At 38.9% G+C, this 15,242-nt stretch overlaps 1 protein-coding gene across 3 annotated transcripts in view; it reads left to right on the forward strand.

Annotated features, from left to right (window-relative positions):
* Positions 1 to 15,242, forward strand: part of NEK10 (NIMA related kinase 10) — a 267,865-nt gene that overhangs the window by 65,802 nt on the left and 186,821 nt on the right. For all 3 annotated transcript variants that reach the window (XM_057700444.1, XM_057700445.1, XM_057700446.1), the window contains exons 12-20: positions 1,489 to 1,713; positions 4,545 to 4,684; positions 5,327 to 5,388; positions 6,827 to 6,904; positions 8,724 to 8,788; positions 10,156 to 10,258; positions 10,351 to 10,479; positions 10,997 to 11,134; positions 14,041 to 14,086. In XM_057700444.1, the coding sequence (XP_057556427.1) occupies positions 1,489 to 1,713; positions 4,545 to 4,684; positions 5,327 to 5,388; positions 6,827 to 6,904; positions 8,724 to 8,788; positions 10,156 to 10,258; positions 10,351 to 10,479; positions 10,997 to 11,134; positions 14,041 to 14,086 (986 nt within the window). The remainder of the gene's footprint in view (positions 1 to 1,488; positions 1,714 to 4,544; positions 4,685 to 5,326; positions 5,389 to 6,826; positions 6,905 to 8,723; positions 8,789 to 10,155; positions 10,259 to 10,350; positions 10,480 to 10,996; positions 11,135 to 14,040; positions 14,087 to 15,242) is intronic.

Raw genomic sequence — 15,242 nt, forward strand, 5'->3', positions numbered from 1 at the left:
TCTGCATAGTAACTCTTTTTCCATATTTTATAGATGATACACCTTTAGCCAGGAAATGATGGGCTCTTTGTGCTAAATAGTGTGGTTTTTATCGTGAACATTACGGAGACTCACAGAAAGATTTTAATCATGATCAGATTGATTTTGGGGGGACAGTTATTCTGATTGCAGTGTGTGGGGTGTGGAATTTAGCCGCACAACAAGATCCACTTAGAACAAGGAGGGAATGTTTGGTGTAGAAAGTTTGAGAAGGTGAAGAATACTGTCTACCCAAGAACATATGCTCTGAATGTCAGAGCATAAAAGTTTGGGAGGGAGAGGAGCCATGGAAAATTAGCTCAGGGAAAGGAATTGTGAAGCAGGATAAGAATGGGAATATCGGAGAGGTGGGTGACAGAGGGGCTTTTATCTTGAGCATAACTGAGGATCACAAAGATGGAGGAGCAGTGGGGTTAGCTAGCTTGCAGGACTCACAAGAGAATTAACCCCAGTGTTTGCCCAGGAAACAGGGGGCACTGAAGGCTCTCCACTGATTGGAGAGGAAGGGAGTATTTTGGAGGATTCCTCGTCTTTGGCTAGGATATTGAAAAGACTGTGGTGTCCTGAGTCCAAATCGGGGACATAAGAGGAACGGCTGATTTGGGGAGGAGGATAGTGACTTTGAGTTTAGAGACAGTGGAGTAAGTGCCTGTGGAACAGTTAAGGGGCTCGCTGGAGCTGCTACAGGTTGGGAGTGAAGCCTGGGCTGAGCGTACAGTGCCAGGGTAGAGGGAGGGTTTAAAGCCATATGAATAAATGACCCCATCCAGGAAGAGTGTTCAGAGTGTGAGCCTGGAGGATTCAGGATGGTCTATGAAATGTCTATCATCATAATGTTATAAAGCTTAGCTGAACCTTATGTCTTATGCTGTCATTATCTTTATTTTACTCTCCAGATATTCACGGAGCACTTTTCATTTAATTTCCTTGGATCATAGTGTTTTTGCCATTATGTATTAATGTCTTATTTTTGCAATCACATAGTAAGTTTCTGAAGACTAGGATAAAGCTTTTGTATTTCTTTTGTCTTGAGCACTGTGCAGGTCCCACTGTATGCCTATTTGCTGCTTAGCAGGTTTTTCACCAGACCAATGGGGATACTATGAGGATATGACTTAGAAAGTGGTCTGAAAACTATGACCTGCAGGCTAAATTTGGCTCCCTGCCTGTTTTTGTGAATAAAGACTTATTGGCACACAGCCCTGCCTGTTGGCTTTTGTGTGTTGTCTGTGGCTGCTTTTGCACATTTTAGTGTGGCTGGGTAGTCGCGACAGAGCCTGTACAGCCTGCAGAGCTGCAGACTCTTGGCTTGGTCCAGCCCTTTGCAGAGAACATGTGCTGACTGTGACATAGAGTACGTTAGCTCGACCATCCGTGCATGTCGACAGCTCCGTGTGAATGAAGTCAAGTCACCCCTGAGCTGAGTCTCCCTTCCGCCCGCCCCTGCAGGCTGACGGCTGAGCTGCTACGCCTGCTCTGTGCTGAGCGCCAGGTGAGAGAGCAGGTGAAGCTCTACGAGGGGGTCCCTGTCCTCCTCAGCCTGTTGCACTCGGACCACCTGAGGCTGCTATGGAGTGTCATCTGGATCCTGGTTCAGGTGTGTGAGGACCCTGAGATCAGTGTGGAAATACGCATTTGGGGAGGCATCAAGCAGCTTCTTCATATTTTACGAGGGTGAGTCAGATCAGGCTTTGACCTGCTTCACGCTGGCTGACGAAGGCCGGGGTCTTGGCTGTTCGATGGCAGGGCAGGTGCATGCTCAGCTGGCTCCCTCCGGTTCTTTGGTTGTTCATATTCTTCAGAGTCATTTTTATTTGTTGCAAACAGGCTCTAAATCAACGTTGGGAGCATTTGTCTTTTCAGCTCCTTGGGAGCCCTGACATATTTATTTTTGCATCACCAGCCTCCAGGACAGTGCCAGGAACGAAGAAGGCCTTCATGCTGCAAATGTGGGCTGAATAGAAACCCAATAACCCAAAGAGAATATTTGTCTTGCCACCTTTTTCTTGAATCTGTCTATGCATTTTGTAATCCCAACAAGTACAGTAGTTACTGCTATTTTACTAAAATATCTGTGTCTGCGTATATGTCATTCATCTATAAGGAGAAAGCAAAGCCTGCGTTAAAGGAATGAATGTATAATCCTTAGTTAAAATAGGAAAGTACTGCTGATCAAATTTTTCCATGTTACTGACCCTGGTCCACTTGCTCCTCTGTTCTCTGTAATCTCCATGACAGTGCTCTGAGGTGGGTTAACATCTTGATGTGTCTCTTTTAAAAGTAGAATCCGGTGACATTCAAAGCCATGAATCTGGGAAAGGAATGGTTTGTTAAAATAGTTTCAAACTGAAATTCTCTTGAATTACGTTGCAAAAACTATAACAATAACCAAAAATAGTAGATATGGTATGTATGACATATATTGAAGTATTGAATAACAACATTATTGGGAAGGCTTTATTACCTAAAATTATTATAGAGCATAATTCATCCCTCTAGGTGCTGAACCAAAGTTGAAAAGGGTTATATCTGCCTGGAAAAAGATCACATTTATCTGTAGTATGTAAATAAAGTTCATTCTATTAAAAGCAGAGTGATTTATCAATTTTAATATGACTCATTATCAAATCAATATGATTCAGACTTTGTGCTCCTTGATGTTGTGGAGCTATGTCTCCTCAGCTCCATTCTCTAAAGGAACTTTCCAAATCATGAGAACAGAATAGAGATGTGAGCAGTGGCTTTGTTAATAATTTCTATCATTACAAAAACCAAGGAAATCATGTGTAGACTGTTGACAGTCTACTTGCTTTTATGAATATCACATAAAAATCTCATACACTTTAAAGTATAAATTATAAATCTTTCATTAGTGTTGTGGCATAATGAGCTAGCCCCGCAGTCAAAGTAACTATGATTGCAAAATTTTTTTCCCATTTGAGTTTATAGGAGGAGGATGATGGTAGTGGTGGTTATTTTGGTCCATCATACCTATTACCGTAGCTGTGGATAGCCCTCTTGGAGAGCAGCTATTTTCTTGATGATAAAATTAAATTATATAATAGTTAAGCAATACCTCAAGGACAAAACCTGCCTTTTGACCACATAGAACTGAGTTTAATATAAGGTACTAGTTTTCCTCTTTTGCTCAAGCTGTAACTATTCTTGATAGAAAAGAATATTCTTTTTTTTCTATTGATAGAAAGAATATTCTATTCTTTCACATCTAAAGAGTAATTTTCCCAGTCCTCTCCTATGGTACAATGTTAAAAATCTCTTCCCTGGGAATAAGATATATGTCAATACTCATTCTATGTTAAATATAGCCCAGTGCTCTGGGAAAATGTATTGCCCCAGCTGGGTAAACAGTATCCTTTCAGAGCTGGGCTGCCTGGAGCTGGTACAAGGGGTGAGGTTGCCAGGTTGTCTGCTGGCTTGATTATGGCCAGGCTCTGTCTTCAGGGTGGTTTCCAGGAAATCTGTTCATGCCCATTCACCTGCAATTCCAAACTCAAAGGCAGTTACTAACGGGCTACGTACTTTTGATCAGGTAGAGTGATCCCTAAAATTCAAATTTTAACATAATTAAAGATCATTGATTGTGGCCATTCCACTGCCTTCCCTATGTTCCCTGAAGGAAGGGCAGAGGGCCCAGGTGATATAGGAGGGAGGCCAGGGAAACTTCATTCGCGTTACATTTGGGTATAGATATCTACATAGAGCTGCCACCATAAAAGTAAATATATGAAAGAATATGACAACCATGTAAAACAAAAGAGAACAAAGAGATAAAGACAGGCGAGTAGTCTATTATGGAAGGTGTTGTACTAAGCAGATAGAAAAACAAATGCTTTGTTTTATCAAAGACATTAAACAGAACATGAAGCTTATGAAATGAGATTAAAGATGAGATGATAGGATAGTAAAAAGGAGAGCAGAATGATTGTGAAGCTGGGAAAGAAGATGAGGACTGAACAAAATGCAGAGAACTGAATACCAGAAAGAACGTGGAGTTCGTGAAAGGAAGAGCACGCTTGAAAACATTACACACAATGCAGAGGAAGAAGACAAGGGAAGAAGAGCAACTGGGAAATGAAGGATATGGCCTGCAGGTTGATATCTCTAAGGTAGAGAATAAAACAAAAGGAAATTTTGAAAAATCTCAGTGATTTAATAGAAGAGAACTTTCCTAAAATAAAAAAAAAATTGGAATTTATGGAAAAAGACAAAACTTAGAATGATGAAGACTGAGATGTATTCAAGTAAGTGGCAGAAGAATAGAGTTCAAAACAAAGGAGGTGGTGTGAAAAAGAGTGAGATGACTCCTACCTCACACGGTTCACAAAAATCACGTCTGTGTGGATTTAAAGGTCAAACAATAAAGATAACACAGGAGATAACTTTATGACCTGGGGGAGGCAGAGGTTTATGAAATGGAAACCAGAAGGCACTGACCATGAACTATCATTGATAAATGGGTCTGTGCATTAACTTTTCTTTTTCAGAGACAGAAATTTTGTTTCTGATCATTCCTCCATTGGAAGCCTGTCTAGTGCCAATGCGGCAGGCAGAATCCAGCAGCTTCGTTTGTCAGAAGATTTAAGCCCTCAGGAAATACAAGAAAATACTTTCTCTCTTCAAGCAGGTATTTATGTCATAGTATTATGTTTTATTATTTGATACTGTTTAACCTCATATCGTATTACTCTATTATAAAATTATAAGGCTAATATTAATTAGGCTCAATGTATAACTTTAAAAAAATGTGAAGTTAAATCCATGTGGATGCCTGAAACTTCTTGGTATCAGTGTTGGACTTGCAGATTAAGGACACCCCATACTTTCCTCTGCTTGCCATGTTCTGTGGCCTAGTCTCTTAACCGTCTGAAGTAGTTCCTTCTTGGGTTATAAGGGTTAACTTGCATATTATATTGAAAGTAGGCAGTATTTATCCGACTGTTGTCAATGTGCATTGAGCACCCGGCACGTGTGAAGCCAAAGTGCCTCCCCACCCAACCCCCTACCCCCATGCACAGCTGGGTGCACTGGGGTCACCGCAGGCAGCCGTGAGGTGTGCGTGCCACGTGGGTTACATGAAGGGAAGAGGTATCAGCCAGCGCAACTCAGGTGCCTTTCCTCCAGAGAGGTGCCAGAAGGAAAATTAGTGGTTTTTGAGCAATGACTCTGCCAACAGAATTCTCTGAGGCAGTGAGCGAGAGCGCTGATGTAGCCACACGCGTGCTGCTGTGGCCGAGACACACACGGTACCTGATGGTTTTCCTTGCAGCCTGCTGTGCCGCCCTCACGGAACTGGTGCTCGACGACACCAACGCCCACCAGGTGGTTCAGGTGAGAGGGTGGGATGCCAGGCCCTGTCATGATGGAGGGAGCCCAGCTCAGCTGGCACCTGTATCCCAGAACACAGCTGAAAAATATTGTAATATGTTTAACATGTAGCCTTCTATTTTATATTCTTGTCCTTCCCCTTTTAACTCACTTAGCTTAGAAAGAACTGCCATGTGGTTAATTGATGGCATTTATTCCCTATGTTGTGTGCACTCTATTTCATTTTCTTTATCGTTTTTTTTTAAAGCTATTCTGAATTGTTTTAATTCTGGGCACGTAGGATACCATGAGTTAAGGATAGCAGTCATTTTAAGAGGACATCAAGTTATTCAGCTAGAGGTGATTGAAACACACCAAACAAAATATTTATTGCCAGGAAACTGATTTCACAAAGCATACAAAGCATAATTCATTAACCAGTTCACTACATATACAGTCGTGTGTGTGTGTGTGTGTGTGTGTGTGTGTGTAAATACACACATTTGTATACAACCCTTGTATGTGTTTCTATTATAAAAGTTACTTCCTGCTTGTTGAATTTTACAGCAGAAACTTTTTTTTCGGTCAATACATCAACATAAAAATACATAAATTCATAAAGTTAGTAAGGAATCGGGTCAGATCAGGGTCCCTGGGGAAGCTCAGCAGGTCAGGGTGGCTGATGAGGCGGGGGAGGCTCCGTCCTGTTATTGTTACTTCCTGTCTTGGCCCCTGGAAAAATATTTAGCCTAAGTTTTGACTTTGTCATATATTAAAACAAGGAAATTATAGACTAATTCACAGAACAGCTATAAAGACTCAATGTAGTAAGGCAGGTAAAGCTCTTCACAGTTATAATATAAATGCCCACATAGAATAGAATTCAGTAAATTATGCATTTAATAGATAATTAAAAGTAGCAATAGGTAATACTTTTTGTTCATTCCTCCATGTCTATATTTCTATTAGAATAAGTCTAGAAAGATGTTAACTGTTTATACAAATAACTTCCACTTTTAAAAATCTATTATTTTTCTCTTATGCTTTTCTTTTCTGTGCTAATCTATCTACATGTATTGTTTAATTAACAAAATGATAAAGGTAGAAATATTTCAAAATTCAATATTTAAAATGCAAAACATAAAGACATTTGGATCCCTTTATTCTGCCCCTTTTTTGCCCCCTACTCTTTGTTTTTAAAGTATTTAAATCACTTTTAATTGATATACTTTTTGTTTATAATCTTAAGGGCAGTTGAAATTTTATGATATGATTATATAGTCTTTGGTGTTTAAAAGTTTTACACAGACATTTTTAGTATTGTCCTGTAATATCTACTCATGACTCCAAAATTATACTATTTCTTTTTTAATATTTTAAAATAGTCCCTTCCTTCTTTATTCCATGTATTTCTATGGCATTGTTGCTGGTCACTGATAAAATGGCATCTTTATTCTTCCAGGAAAATGGTGTATATACAATAGCAAAATTAATTTTACCAAGTGGACAAAAGAGTGCAGCAAAAACTAATCTATTACAGGTAATAAACATATCCATTATTCTTTAACATCAAGTTACCAGAATGTGGGGAAGTTTTGATACTATAGTCTATGATTTTTAGAATTTTTAGGTTAGCACTGGTCCCCTGTACTGACCATGAGGGAAAAATATCTGGTGAGGGAGGCTGGCATAGAGACAGATGCTGTCACAACAAGGCAAAAGGCTTAGCAGTAATTTCTCTCTAGCGAATTAGGGGATTTTATTTAGGTATTTCTTTGCTTATCAATAAGTTCTATGTTTTAAAAACATTCCTTTTGTATCAGAAAATAATATTGGGGGGAAATTATGTACCATCTTTAAGCAGGGACCACAGTCACAGGCATTTCACCTTTACAAAGGCAGGCCTGTAAAATGGATCTTGATTGGTGAGAAGCTGCTGGTCAGGTAAGTGAAGGGCTAGACGTGGGTGCCCCTGACATCTGCTCAAGGGCGGAGAGCAGCAGCTCAGAGCAGAGCGTGGACAGAGCACAGGAGCCTGGCTGCTTAGTGTGCTTAGGCTGCTCAGTGGGGCAGGTGTCGGGGGGTGGGGTGGGGGAGTGCCTTAGGAGGTGAGGCCTGGAAGGGGCCACATTACACAGGCCCCTAAGGTGCTTTTTTGAGTAGTGGACACCAAGGGACAAGTGTTCCCCAAGACATTGGAATCATAAGATCAGATTTAAAGTAAGCGTTTGTAGTAGCTGCAGCTCATCTTTTTTTTTCAAGTCCTTAGAAAAGAAAGTAAAACATGTTTGCCTTCAGTCTGATTTAAGAGCTTTTACCCAGAAAGATGGTCAAACCTAGCAGGGAATTTCGGGTGGTATCTGTGGGCTGGCAAGCAGAGGTTTTTGGAGAGCTGCCGCTGAGAACACGCAGGCGGGGGGCTTACTCTCTAGCACAGCACAGATGCATGACACTGTGCCGGCATGCGATCAAGTCCACTCTCCCCACACATGCATTCTGTTAAGCCAGGAGAGGCTTTTAAAGAATTTATGTGGAAATTCTTTTGAGGCACATGCATGTTTCCCACTTCTCACAGTCTCCACTGCTTTCTCACCAGGCTTCTTCATGTCGTCTTGTTATCTGCCTGGCTTCTCTAGGTAGTTTTGTTTGAATATAGACCCTTCTATATTCAGATCACTAATTTTATTAAATGATTACAGATTTGAATTCAGCAAACCCCAGTCACCCCAGTGATGTCTTGTTGTACAGGTACAGCTGGAAGCTGGGGGCTCTCTCTTTTTTCTCAGCACTGCAAAATGTCCGGTGTTTTTCTTTGTTAGTCTCACAGGTCTCTTTCTGAGAGTTACTGTAGGTGGTTCTATCTGGGGAATGCTTTAGACTTTACTCAAGAGACCAGTTTGTCAAGTTTGAGTCCAGTGTGCCTGTGGCTATTTTTACATGTCATTTCTAATGTTTATTTTCTCACAGAAACTATGTAAATATTGAGACATACACAGCAGGCTGGAAGCAAAATAAACCTTGAGCTCCTGGAAATCTTGGGACATTTGGTTTTCTCGGCATAGGAGTTTTATTTCTTGTCTCTGTGCTCCTTTTGTACTTTCTAGAAAGAACCTAATGACAGGCACTGAGTGAAACAAGGCCCAGATCCCTAGCCTTCCACAACACAAATGCTTTTTAAACATGAGAACTGGCCCTGGTGTTGATGTTGTCTGTTTTCAGTTACAAGCTGTGGCTCCCACAGAGACCAGCCACACTCACTGAAAAGCCACGTTAATGTTCACTTCATGATCGTTTTGTCCTGAAAACGTTTTACTTTGTTGAGCTACCATTTGAGAATCACGTATCTTGTTATTTTCCAGTGTTATGCATTCAGAGCCTTGAGGTTTCTCTTCAGTATGGAAAGAAACAGACCACTCTTTAAAAGGTATGAACTTAGAGAAATTTAAGTGACCGGTGATCTTTAGATTCAACTGTCTTCACATACCTGATTTAGATGCAAACAGTAAGAGAAGAAAGAGTCTGTATGCAAAACATGTGTCTTTAGATTTCTTAAAGTCCGCAGATAAAACTGAGCAGCCCTAGTGATATCTTAACACTTAAAATTCACAGAATGGTGAGGAAAGCACATGAATCACATCAACACAACTGTTTAAATTACATGTGGCTGCTATGGTTTTTAGTTTTTCTCTCTTTTTTAAGACATTAACATTTTAAATGGATGAAATAAAAATGTGCTTGTTTTTGCCTGCTCAGAAATGGCCAAAGTTGACCTTGTCATTTCCTTTTAATCAATAGAAAAGAGAGTAGCTGTCTGGATGTTCTGCACAGGATAGGAACCCATTTTCAGGGGAGGAGGCTGGGTGTGCCTGCATCAGAAGCTATGTGGTGAGCATGACAGAAAACCACCACTTTGAGAAGCAGATGCTGCTTACCTGCAGGTGTGGTCTGCATGCCATAGAAGTGGCAGCTTAGCCAAATCACAGGCCCAAGTTCTTACTAGAAGTTTGTCGATAGGCAGAATGGCAGTAAAACCTTGAGTTAACGTAACATCTTTTGTTCAGAAGAATGGGGCATTTTATGTTTTTATCTTATTTCTATATGACACTTGAATTTAGGGGAAGAAAAGGAAGTTACTCATTATAACCTTTCATTTCAAGGCCCTATATCGTCCATGTCAGTGGACTTAAAGATTTTAATAAACCTAAATCCTTGAAGCCAGCAGCTTGGAAATGATGCATAAATCTCTTCATTTTTTTTATTCACCTGCATTTTAAATTTTTTTCATAAAACATTAAAATATTAAGCTAATATTTAGCTCCTAGGGTTAATATGAGGAGTGAATCATATGGTATTTGCAAAAGTGCTCTGTGCTCAATAAACACCCAATAAACATTCATTCCTCGTATGTTTAATACTATACTCCCAAATGTCTTACAAATAAGATTTTTGTAAAATCTGTATCATGCCTATTTTTTTTTTATTGTGGCAAAAAAACATATAACATGAGATCTATCCTTTTAAATTGTTTTGTGCAGTACAGTGTTCTTAACTAGGAGCACAGTGTTATACAGCAGATCTCTGAAACTTTTCTTTCCAGTCGTTTTCCCTTACCTCTTAAGAACTGTGTCTCTAGTTTATTTTTGTAAGATAAGTTGGTGAGTGTTATTTTCCCCCATTTATTGGATAGTGTATTTAATGTAATTAACCTAAGAGTGAGCCAGATCCAAAAGGGAAGGAACAAGCCAGAGTTTCCAGCTCCTACATGAAGCGTGTATGTGTTTTTCTCTGCAGGCTTTTCCCCACCAACTTGTTTGAGGTCTTCATTGATATAGGACACTATGTTCGTGATATCAGTGCTTATGAAGAATTAGTATCAAAGTTGAATTTCTTAGTGGTAAGTCTTGAGTTTTAAATATTTTGTCAGGCTGCTGTGTGGTTAGGACACATTTATCATAGCAACCCATTTCCTTTTCATTTTTTGGTTAGGAGGATGAACTGAAGCAAATTGCTGAAAATATTGAAAGCATTAATCAGAATAAAGCTCCTTCGAAATATATAGGCAACTATGCAATTTTGGATCATCTTGGAAGTGGAGCTTTTGGCTGTGTTTACAAGGTGACCTTGCCCTTGAACAACATTTCCGATATTCCCAAACAAGCTGCATGTCCCCCTGCACACCCGCACACAAGTGAATCAGAGTCCTTGTCAATGAACAAATGGATATAAAAAATTAGAATGATTGTTTTGTCCAATAGATAGCCGCACTGAAGTTGTCTTACCTTGCTCTCAGCTCTAGAAAGTGGCCAGTGACCTTTGAAGACAAAAGCTGTCACTAATCTCTCATACAAATAGTCACAATGGCTTGTCCCAATGCATGACACATTCTCCAAATTCACACCAATATTTCTGTATTTACCCAGTAAAATTCTACGAAATATTGCAGACTGCTTCAGGATATACCAATTTTTTGAGCCAAGCTTAGTGTAAATACAAATTTAATTTTTAAAGGTATATGACTTATTTAGATGACTTGACTTAATCATGTGACCTTATTAATGTAATCACTTTCTTCCCCTCTCTACCCCCAACCCATTCTTTTTTTTTTTTTCTTTTTTTGTCGTCTTTATTTTAGGTTAGAAAGCGTAGTGGTCAAAATCTTTTGGCAATGAAAGAGGTCAATTTACATAACCCAGCATTTGGAAAGGATAAAAAAGATCGAGACAGCAGTGTAAGGAATATTGTTTCTGAATTAACCATAATTAAAGAGCAGGTAAATATTTTTGTTTATGAAGATGGTTTCCTTAAATAAATGTCATCAAAAATAAAGTTCATGTGCTGTTCTTGTCCATGCTGTGTGAGAACTGATTCTGTTTAAAATGGCACTGAGGTGATATCAGTAACCAGGTTTTCTCCTAAGGCTTGACATTGAACCATGGACAGTTTATGGAGTTATAATTATACCAAGGCCAGGGATGGTGATACTCTCTGTGCTCTAAACTCAATGGTTCAGAGTATCACATATGAGAAAGTGTATCAGTTTCCTTCTTATTACTTTGTAGAACATTTGGTTACTTCGTTCCATGCATAGGAATATGACTAAGACTTCCCTGACATTTGTCAAATGGAACCGAGTTGTTACCATTCCTCGAGTATGGCTTATTTAATCTAAAGTGCAGATTTTCAGGATGGGTTATTGTTTATTGGCATGAGCAAAACATTCTAACATGTTAACAACTCAAGTATCATCATGAAGTTTGTTTTTTAGGAGAAAGAATAAACATGTCAGAGAGAAATGGGAATTCTTTTTGTAATCAGAGAACACACTGGCTTCTTTTTCAGCTTTCTTTGTTTATATGTTCCTTATGAATACTGTTCATCCATAACTCCGGGGAGACCTATCATTTTGTGGCTCTTTGTTTTCCAGCAGTTAAATTTGCATACCATCGTGTTGGGATGTCTTTATTCATCATAACCTCTAGTTCCACTCCAATTTATAGTTTACAGTAAATATCATTAGTAGAGTTGTAGTTCACTTTTATATACAAATAGATTAGATTTTGAAAAGTTAGTGTTTGCTCATGTCCCACACTCTATCTTTGGGCGGTGTGCTGTTTCATTGCACTAGACTGAAGCATGGCTTTTGCCTTAGGCTGGTCTAGTATCTTATTTGAACCCAAATCTGGATATGGTCCTGACCAGTGGGTTCGGTCCAAAATATGGTCCCATTAACTTACCTATCCCCATACTGTTTGAAATCCGCTGGCCACTTGCTAGTTGATGAGGTAGACTGTAGGTTTTAGTATATTTTCTAAGAAAAGAAAGTGTCAGGGTGTGGCCATAGAAGAGGCCTTTGTTTGAACTTTGAGAGCTCAGAACTATAGAACTCTGCTCTCACCATGCCCTGAAACCAAGGAAGGGACAGCAAATCGAGGTCAAAAAGAAGGAGGTAATGTCAGACGGAAATTAGAGAAACGGGACCAGAATGGGAGTGTGTCTGTTAATATTAAGACTAAGCTGCAGTAACAGAGAAGCCCCAAAGTGTGTGGGCTTGAAGGAGAGGACTCACCGTGCAGTGTGCTTTGTCTTTCTGTCAGTCTAGGGTGCAGGGCTCTGCCCTACGCGGTCACACAGGGATGCCTGTGCTTCCCCTCATGTTGCAGCTGCCGAGGCGCGTGTATAACCGGTGGTACACCTGGTGTTGTGTGTTCACACATGGGTCCCCTCACACACCGTTGGGTAGAACTGCATGAAGAGCTCCCTCATGGCTGAGCTGTAAGAGAGGCTGAGAGAGGTGATCTGTGGTGGGAAGCATGTCCTGCTGCAGCTGGATAGAGAGGAGTGTGAGAGTAGGTTTTTGGTGGACAGCCAGCTTCTCTCCTTCAAAATGGCAAGAAGAAAGGCCAGAAAGGGATGAAAGCCATTTATGATGTCCCAGTGACTATTCTGAGATAAAACAAATTTCAGTTTACTTAGAAACTCAAATTATAAATAAACAACCACAAAAATTTAGTATTCTTGTAGAAAACTATTCTGTTATTAAAAAAGTAGAATTTCCATATTATATTCTGAGGTAAACTGTGCCAAAGAGAAATTGTACTGGACACTTTTTGTTGAGGTATAATTGACGTATGACACATTAGTTTCAGGTTTTCAATATGTTGATTCAATATTTATAAATGTTGTGACGTGATCCCCACAGTGAGTCCAGTTAACATCTGCCTCACATAGTTGTACATTTTTTCCTTGTGATTTTAAGTGGCAAGGATGACTTTATTCAGGACCACTGTAATAGAAGTCAAACTGCTGCCATTGAGGAGAGACATTGAGCTTAACTCTGAACACGTCAGGGATGGCTGGGGATTTACAATCGAAAGGCAGGGCTGGAAGGTCAAAGGATGGAAAGTTACTAGAGGAATTTGGTTAGTTATCAGGTTGGGGGAAGAAAAACTTGATTAGATAACAAAGATGGAGGACGGGGATGAGGAACTTGATTGGATTTCAAGAGTGCAGAGATTTTCACTCAACTGGCATAGCAGGGTTCTTGCTAAAACCAAACAGGCGAAGGAGGAGGCTTGGTTCAGAGGAGGACTCAGAGGAGCCTGACCTAAGTTCAAGGAGGGAGTCCTTGGCAATTATTATTATAACTTTAATAGAGTTAATAACTCTTAGATTATTTCATTTTCACACTAATCATTTTGGCAAGCATGAAAAGACACCAGTTGTGTAAATAGACACAAACAGTGTATATAAACATTTAAGTGGAAGGGAGAGTTAAGAGCATAGATACATATGTTCAACATTAATTGCTCCATTGCAGTTTTTTCCTCTATGCAATCTGCATGTGGTGTTGGAACACAGAGTGTTAAATGAATTCTTAAGATAAATGAATTCTTCTGGTTATACAATCCTCAATTTTAGTTAAATTAGGTGATAAAGCACAATCAGTTTTTAATTCTATTTGATAAGGCTATGTGAGAGAGTGCTATTTTCAGAATAGTTTTGTAAGCAGCAAATAAAAAGAATCCTGAAAAATTAGATATCTTGAAATGCTTTGTTTTATAAATATAAATATTGTGATTTCTTTGTTGTTTTCAAATATGAAGTCCAGCTAAATTGTCTGTGAAAACAAGTTTATATTTTGAAGTAGTGTAATTTTTTAAATTTATTTTCTTCTAGCTTTATCATCCCAATGTTGTACGCTATTACAAAACATTTCTGGAAAGTAAGTATGAGTTTCCACGATATTTCTAATAAGGTATCTATGTTACCTACATATTTTTATTTTAGAATGTTACAAAATAAGCTTAATCAACTATTTTCTCTACCTTTTTTTGTTGTCTGTATGACAGTGGATGATATTGCGTGTCACTTTCTTGATCAGTGAAACACTGATAATCAATGATCAAAAGATACTTATAAAATACTTAGATCCCTGTATGTAAGACTGCATGAACAAAGAAAAATAATAATAATTGCTGTTTTCATATACAAAAAGCCCTTAGTAGGATCAGGAGAAAAGAAAACTAAAGGATGGTGGCTCCTTTAAGAAAAAATTAAAAGTTGCTAGATCAGATGATATTTTCCAACCCCCAGAAATTGGGCTAGGTTTTTGAGATTTCTTTTTCTTGAAGTTCAGATAATTGCCACAAGGTGGCGTTGACTGATTCTGTATCATCACTAGGATGATGGAATGCGGAATCAAAAGGGTCAGATGAAAACCAAACGCAGTCACTTGTTTTAAAAAAATAGGACCTTTGACTGAAGTAATATACATATTAATATACCTGATATATTTCACTTGTGAAATTTCAGAATAAATCTCCTTTAAAGGGGCTTCCTTGCTGCCTCTTTATCAGTGCTATTGTTATGCAAACCTGTTGTGTACTTTGGCACGTTATAATTTGACCCATCTCCCTCTCTCTGGCTGACTCAGAGGAACTCAGTGCTGAAACTCTTCAGTAAATCCTGCCCCCTTGGCCATTTGTTCTTGATATTAGAATAATTTCCCATAATTTAGTGCGTATCCCATCATAAAGAGATCTAGCTAGAATGGCTTCCAACTTGTACTGAAGTGACACAACTTGTCTTAATTTAAAAACAAAATAACCTGACTGCTTCCAAAAAGAATTGGAAGTGGTTTAAAAACACCTAAAATATGATAAAATAGATTAGGAAATAATGATAAAAGGAAATAAAAAGTGAGAAAATTAAAGCTAGAGATAAGGTTAGTACAGACTAAATATTTCTTGGGATTATGAAAAATCGGAAACAATGTAAATGTCAATCTTTAGGAGAATGATTAAATAAAGGGTGGTACATCTGTGTTGTGGAATACTGTGTAACCCACAGAAAGAATGGCATGGATCTGTGGGTACTGA

Source organism: Hippopotamus amphibius, chromosome 11, assembly GCF_030028045.1.
Source record: "Hippopotamus amphibius kiboko isolate mHipAmp2 chromosome 11, mHipAmp2.hap2, whole genome shotgun sequence".
Lineage (NCBI taxonomy): Eukaryota > Metazoa > Chordata > Mammalia > Artiodactyla > Hippopotamidae > Hippopotamus > Hippopotamus amphibius.